The sequence below is a fragment of the Nicotiana sylvestris genome, chromosome 8 (assembly GCF_000393655.2).
Source record: "Nicotiana sylvestris chromosome 8, ASM39365v2, whole genome shotgun sequence".
Classification (NCBI taxonomy): domain Eukaryota; kingdom Viridiplantae; phylum Streptophyta; class Magnoliopsida; order Solanales; family Solanaceae; genus Nicotiana; species Nicotiana sylvestris.
The window spans coordinates 215,224,242-215,231,604 of record NC_091064.1 but is presented as its reverse complement, the minus strand read 5'-3'; the positions used below and the strand labels follow the sequence as shown (position 1 = coordinate 215,231,604).

The window sequence follows — 7,363 nt, the reverse complement described above, 5'->3', positions numbered from 1 at the left end:
ATTCGTTAATATAAAATTATTGTCGGACGACTAAAAAATACATATCATATGTTTACTAAGAAAATTCTTCCATAAAATATTTTAATATCTCGTATATTGGTTAATATTTTTAGTTTTTAATAAACATATATTACTTATAAAATATTTAATAAAGTAAGATTGAAATAATATTCATATAACAAAAAAATCCGAAAACCTCGAAAAAATCCAATAAAATCGAACCAATCCAAACCGATATAGTTGGTTTAGTTTGATTTTGATAAAATCCGAACCCACCCAGTCCATGTATATCCCTACCGATAATAATTGCAGGATCGAAGCTTTTAACTTTTTATATTTTATTTCTCACTCAATATCGATATTTGCCTCCGGCCTGACTAATCCAGATTGATACCGGAAAGTCACACGAGCCAAAATCTATAGCTTTATTTTATAAACTCAAATAAAAGTACAATTTTTTGGATTTAGAACACTTGTGAAAAGGAAAAAAAAAAAAAAAAAGACGTGATTACTGACACTATGTGTCAGTTAGTTTTTTCAACACAAAAAGTTTAGTTGAATAAGCAGCGAACCAAAATCACGTAAAAACTTATCTGGATCGAGTATTTATACCAAATAAATATTCGTATAGATTATTTATATCAAATTAATATATACATGATATATGTTTGCACAAACATTGAATCATGATAATTAAGGTAACAACATAAACACCTGTGAGTAAGTTTTCTCCAAGTCAGTTGCTAATGCATGCTGTTCGGATCTACATATTTTCTCATTTTCTGCAATATATCATTTAGAAAATTCTATAGTTTTCCAAAAGGTATAGTTTGCCTCTTGAAAAGGAGGATTGATTAAAATATGTGTTATTACCGGTGTTGTTGTCTATTCAGACGCAGAGGCGTATTTAGGATTTTAAAAGTATGAATGCATTATACTACCGTCTAGCTTGACTCCATCAAAATTTTGCTATGACAACAACTTATCGAACAAATCATGTTTTATACTATTATCACAAGGAAATATTATTCAGTTTACAATTGTTCCTAACAAATTTTATACCTTAAAAATGATTAATAATAGCATAGTTATTTGAAGAAGACTCATCACAAGCCAAAATTTATTTTGAAGAAAAATATAGACGAGAGAAATGATAAAGAAATTAGTTAGAAGATGATTGTTGTTCGTAAAAAATTGAGATAGCAAGAGAGGTAAGGAGGAGATGTGAATTTTAATTTTTTAGGAATTTTAAAACTTAAGAATGAACCAAAAAAGAAAAGAAAAAAGGGAGAAAAGAATAAACATAAAATAAAGAAAAGATAAAACAATAAAAGAAGAACAACAAAATGAAACCAAAAAAGAAAAGAAGGAAAAGGAAGACAAGAAACAGAAAAAGAAAAGACAAAGAGTATGAGGGAAATAGGGGAGAGGGGATTCGAACCCCTAACCTGGACTATCACAGGAGCACACAGCCACAAACGGACCTAACTGACATCTTGAGCATTGGTTCCCCAAAATCTAATATGAGATAAATTACAGTGCTATATGCACTTTAGGGAGGGGAGAATGGATTCACGTGAATCCATACCACTCCCTGTAAATCCGCCCCTACCGGCGATATGATTTGTATAAAACTTTAGTGCACGCGCAACCTTTAATTCATGGATTCATCACTTGTGTTAATCGTTTCTACATTGGAAAATAATCGAATATTTATTAATAAAATCATGATTTGCTCTATAATTTGATTTGAGAACCGATCGATTAATCGGGTAATCATTTAATTTTGCTCTTCAATAGACTGATATCTTAAGAAAAAGTTGACTTTTAGGTCTAAAATACTTCGGAGGTAACTTCAAATAATAGTTTCTTTTTAGATAAAGAGACCTTTAAGACAACCTCGCATGCAGTGACGCACATAAAATTTTTGGTAAGCAATGTCAATATTTGAAAAAAAATAAACAAACGAATAAATCACTATAATATCAAGTGGTGTCATTTTTTATATTTATCCTAATATTTTATTTTGTATACTATCTATATATACATATTCGACGAAGAGGTATCACGTGACACCACTTGCCACAGGATGTATCCGCGGCTGCTCGCATGAGCCATAAAACACTAAACGTAACTAGCCATCAAAGATATAGGGGTAAAAATTCTACTTTCCTTTTTTAGAGCAAAAAGAAATTACTACATGTAAAAATTAACCACCTAAAATTTCGAAGATGTCACATCTACAATACAAACAATACAGTCGCAACATATTTTATTTGTACCTATCAAGCCAAAATTTCCTAGTCGCAGACATTGTTATTTTCGCAGACATTGTTAATTAGTATTTTTACCTCATTGTGTTCCACGGTTTGGATTTACATGACCACCACTATAGTAAAAATCATGTTGTTGGGCCGGCAAAACGTTCTATAAATAGCAAAGCTATTATATCAGCTCTTCACCACAAAGAAAAAACACTAAGTTAAACAATATTTTCAAACATTTAGGATGAAACTAAGTGCAACAATGAACATGGGAACTTACTTTACCCTACTTCATTTTATTGCTTTCTTGATCCTTATTTTCATGGCTTGTAGTAACACATTAATTGTTGAAGCTCAAAGACACAGGGCACCAGATGTCAAAAAAGGGAAATTTTCACCAGCAGTTTCTGGTCACAAAAAGGCTATTTTAACGATCAATGACTTTCGAAAAGGTGGTGGTGGAGGGGATCCGTCAGAATGTAGTGGCAAATATTACGATAATTCTATTCCAATTGTAGCTTTATCAACTGGATGGTACAGTAAAGGGAAAAGATGTTTTGAAAAAATTACAATTTATGCAAATGGAAAGAGTACAAAAGCTGTGGTTGTGGATGAATGTAACACAAGTAAAGGGTGTAGAAATAACATTGTTGATGCTTCTGAAGCTGTGTGGAAAGCTTTAGGTGTGCCTAAGAAAGATTGGGGTTGGCTTGAAATCTTCTGGTCTGATTAATCAATTTGATTTCAATGGTTTTCTTGGTATGGCTTTCATTTCAATAAGTATCTGAAATAAACTGATAGCAAGGCTCATGTGGCTGCCTTAATCATGCTATCACAATAATAATAACAGTTACCTGTTGTTATCTTTTATGCGACTTAGTATGTAAAGGTTCTTTTGCACTGATCGTGTAAAGAAGTTAAACTCGAATAATAGTACTTGCTCCTTTTGTTGCTTCTTGGTTGAAAGATTATGGATTTGTAAGCAGCTGTTTGAACTAAATTTTACATTAGTTATATGCTTATACTGGCTTCTTTGATCTAGGGGTGTGCAGGTTGGACCGACTTATAGCGGGTCATAATGGGTAGAGCTAATAACTTGGTATTTGACCCGCCCAAAAGTTACTTGGCTAAGATGAGATGTGTCTATAATAAAGACTATAATACTTGTCATTGGAAATGTATTCAATATTGAAATTATACAAGCAACTGAACAAAGTAGTGGCAAAACAAGAAGCAAATTACATCAACACAGAACTTATTCACTATAGTAGTCTCTCATTATTTCTAGTAGAGGAATGCAGATGCAGATCAATCCAGAGCTTAAGCAACACCCAAAAGTTTCTTGATATCCTTCTGCAAAAGTAAAGGCAGACACATTCATTAGTTACACTCTTAACTAAGAACAACTATAGGAGAGGAAACTGGTGGGATTCTTACCTCCATGCTAGCTGGAGTAGTGGTTGGAGAGTAGCGATCGACGACGTTTCCTTCTTTGTCAACAAGGAATTTGGAGAAGTTCCACTTGATACTATCTCCAAAGAACCCACCTTTGCTTGATTTCAAGAACTTATACAGTGGAGCAGCATTATCACCATTCACATCAACCTAAATCATTAAGCTAAGGAGTTAATACATACTACTTGTTTCTACTTTTTTCCGATCTAGGAACTTGTAGCATTCTTGAATGAGGATATGTGCGACACAGATATGGAAAAATGAAATGATATGCATGACTAGAAGAAAAAAGTATTAGTGCCGTTGCAACCTTATCGAATATTGGGTACTCGGCCTTGAAGCGAGTGCAAACCATGTTCTGGATCTCTTCAATGCTTCCAGGCTCCTGCCCACCGAACTGGTTGCAAGGGAATGCAAGAATCTCCAAACCTATGTAACATGGTGAGGATATATCAACACGCTGAACTTAAACATAAGTTAAGTATTTTATTAAGTTTTCTTTGCAACGTGAAGGGGGTCTGGATAAGTGCCTCCATTGCTTCGGACAAGATCAAGAAGAGTGTTTTCTGACATTAGTTCGTTCGATCAGCATCAAATTTAGGAGAACTGAAAACAAACCTTGATCCTTGTACTTCTTGTATATCTCGGTCAAGTCAGTATAGTTCGAATTTGTCAGACCACTGCAGCAGAAGATGAAATCAATTGATGCTTGTCAGCATATGTTAAACATCATAACAGAATGATATCATAACTATAATGAATACTCTTTCCAACTATTCACAGTAGATTTCACCATAAGACTTAACTACGAAGAAATAAACAGAACATTTAATCTGAAGCTGCACATCAACTTGTTTTTACTCCAGTACTTATCAGATTTCATTAAACCAAGCAAAGTAAGAATGTGTATGTCTCCCATCAGAAAATCGATCAATAACCCTCTCAAAATACAGCAGATCAATGTCAGATGCTCATATCCAATCTAGAAATGCTCCATCACCACGTTATACCAATCAGTTTTTATAGTTGGCCACATACAAAATATTTTCAGCATGGGGAAAGGAATGCCTTATCCAATAAGATCGTCTAGGATGATAAGCTTTTAGTTTAATTTCTCAGAGCAGACGTCTGAGAAAAGGCTGAGTTGATGTTCAATTGAACTCTGAAAAAGCAGACCACTCTAAGTTGATACGACAGCAGACATATGGAATTATAACAGATTACAGATCCACAAAATGCGCTAATCAACAGAATGCTACTCATACACAATCAGAATTTTGAGTATCAAACCACATTTACAAATAAGTAGAAGTTAAATAATTGGTATGCATTCTTTCACTTGATCGATTAAAGACCAATTCCAATGTGGACATCAGCTCGGGATACTTTCAGTCAATTCCATGGAAACCAACACGTGGGAACCTTACAATTACAAGGAGCAAATAAAACCATAGAAAGAGGTCTCAAACATATAATGAATAAGAAAAAAAATGAAGCTAATACATACCACTGTGATGCAACATTGACAATAATAAGGACCTTTCCCTTGTAAATGCTGAGATCAACATCATTACCCTTAGCATCCTGTAAAAATCAAGTGAAGTTCAGTACTACAAAATCTTATCAAGATTATATCTTAAACTGTATTATACTGAGGGAAAAAAAAATACTCTCAACCTTAGTGTTATATAAATGAAAAAACACTTAAAACCAATTTTTTTACTATAAAGAAACGAAAACGAACCCTAAGTTTGGATAACAAATACTGCAACAGGCCTTAGTTTGCTGCTAGCTCTAAATGGATACCATATAACACAAGTCCACACCTCTAAAAGGGTCGCTGTGCACTAAGCTCCTTCTGTATGCGGGGTCCGAAGTCGTGGAAGGGCTGGACCACAAGGGTCCATTCTACGCAACCTTAACCTAATGCAAGAGGCTTTTCCACGGCTCCAACCCGTGAGCTCCTGGTCCGGCTCCAGGTCGACAACAACTTCACCAGTTATGCTCCCCTTCTAAGTCTACACCTTCTACACTGACAGCAACTTCACCAGTTATGCTCCCCTTCTAAGTCTACACCTTCTACTTATCCTTTTCTTTGATGACCGAAAAATCCTCGAGGGTTAGTTCTAACTGCTCACGGTTCGAAATTCAATGGATCCTCTCCATTGATTTGTTCGCACATGTGGCGTGCGCCTAACCCATACATCACAAGTTATCTCTGACCATTATCTTTTTTCCAAGGTTTGAAGGTTCTCAACCTTATTCATTTAACAAGTTATCCCAACTACCTATACAACAAAGACGCTCTCTTTACATCAAACTCATAAACGAATAAAAAAATGAACTATGCCTCAGAACTCAAAACCCCTAATTCATAGACCAAAAAATTAAACAAAAGCATAAATGAAAACAAAAATGAACAACCTTTACACAAAAGAAACAAAAATGAATAATCTTTCTCATATTTTTCTTATGGCGATAATTCCTTTCTGTACAAAAAATGTCCGAGTACTTACAACCCGAGAAAATGACACCACATAACTCAATTTTTCTAATTCAGAGACTAATAAAACAAACAGAAACAAGATTTCTATTTATTAATTTTTTTTTAGGGAAAACCCCAAAAATATAACAAAGTAAAACTGCTGACCTTGACAGTGAAGTCATAAATAGATTGAGGCTTGCTGGATTGACTGGCCATGGTACTATAATCTGATCTTAAACAAAACAACTCAAATCTCTTAGCTGAAACAATAGAATTGGAAAGAACTGTTTGGATCGGCTGAATAGATACAGAATTGAAATGGGTTGGCTTTAGAATGGAAGAAAATTGCCTAAGGAAATTGAGATTTTTTCTTGGTATGAGAACACGAGTTACAGAACAAAGCATTTAGCGTATATGAATTTATAGATTTTTCAGAAGATGCTTTCTAAGGTCAAATATCTTAAATTTAAAACCGTGTGTGAACATAGCATACAGAGATAAGGACACGGTTCGACACGTGGCACGAGAATAAAGTGACACGTTTCACTAGCAGAAAGTGACACGCGGAAAGGTATAAGGTGAACACGTTCGTCATTGGACTTTCATATTCATATAATAATAAAATATATTGATATTGATTGTCAAGATCAATTAATCAGACCTCAATCCCTAAGAAAATGATTTAATGAATATCCAATATTTTGATTCTGTTTACTGGATAGTATTAATTTGTTTAATTAAAAAATGAGTTTCTAAAATTACAGCTGTATCTCGAAAAAAAATAAGTTATAACAGTCAAACCTTATATTTACTGTTGTACTAACATAAGCAACTAAAATTACTCAATTTAGACATACAAATTTCTAAACATACTTTAGTTTTCTTATATTCTCTTATAATACTGAATTTAGATATTATTTTATATATCAAGGAGATTTAATATTTCATATAAATCCAACTTTTCGGCATGTGTATATATATATATATATATATATAATTTTTAGAAACTATTATTTATATGTTTAGTGTATCTTTACCCCCATAAATTGGCATCATATGACGCCACAATTTTTTTTTGTTATTGTTGCGCTTATACAACAACAACAATCCAGTAAAATTTTACAGATAATGAATTTGGATAAGATAGTGTGTACATAAA

At 33.5% G+C, this 7,363-nt stretch overlaps 2 protein-coding genes across 2 annotated transcripts; one reads left to right on the top strand and one right to left on the bottom strand.

The window, feature by feature from the left end:
* Positions 1 to 2,532: 2,532 nt before the first annotated feature.
* On the top strand, positions 2,533 to 2,997 carry LOC104228097 (putative ripening-related protein 2). Its single transcript, XM_009780499.2, has one exon. The coding sequence runs from the start codon at positions 2,533 to 2,535 to the stop codon at positions 2,995 to 2,997; it is 465 nt and encodes a 154-aa protein (XP_009778801.2).
* Positions 2,998 to 3,431: 434 nt separating this feature from the next.
* On the bottom strand, positions 3,432 to 6,676 carry LOC104228090 (probable phospholipid hydroperoxide glutathione peroxidase). Its single transcript, NM_001425494.1, has 6 exons — positions 6,370 to 6,676; positions 5,227 to 5,303; positions 4,338 to 4,399; positions 4,030 to 4,148; positions 3,702 to 3,869; positions 3,432 to 3,617 (listed from the first exon to the last, which is right to left on the bottom strand). Exons 1-6 carry the CDS (start codon positions 6,607 to 6,609, stop codon positions 3,585 to 3,587), a joined length of 699 nt encoding a protein of 232 aa, NP_001412423.1. The 5' UTR covers positions 6,610 to 6,676; the 3' UTR covers positions 3,432 to 3,584.
* Between the last annotated feature and the right edge of the window lie 687 nt (positions 6,677 to 7,363).

Excerpts from the sequence above, each read along its gene's own strand:
- LOC104228090 (NM_001425494.1), bottom strand. The coding sequence starts at position 6,609 with ATGCTTTGTTCTGTAACTCGTGTTCTCATACCAAGAAAAAATCTCAAT. Across the intron at positions 4,149-4,337 it reads CAAGAAGTACAAGGATCAAG|GTTTGGAGATTCTTGCATTC; the intron begins GTTTGTTTTCAG and ends CATGTTACATAG. Across the intron at positions 3,870-4,029 it reads AGTACCCAATATTCGATAAG|GTTGATGTGAATGGTGATAA; the intron begins GTTGCAACGGCA and ends TTAATGATTTAG.
- LOC104228097 (XM_009780499.2), top strand. The coding sequence starts at position 2,533 with ATGGGAACTTACTTTACCCTACTTCATTTTATTGCTTTCTTGATCCTT.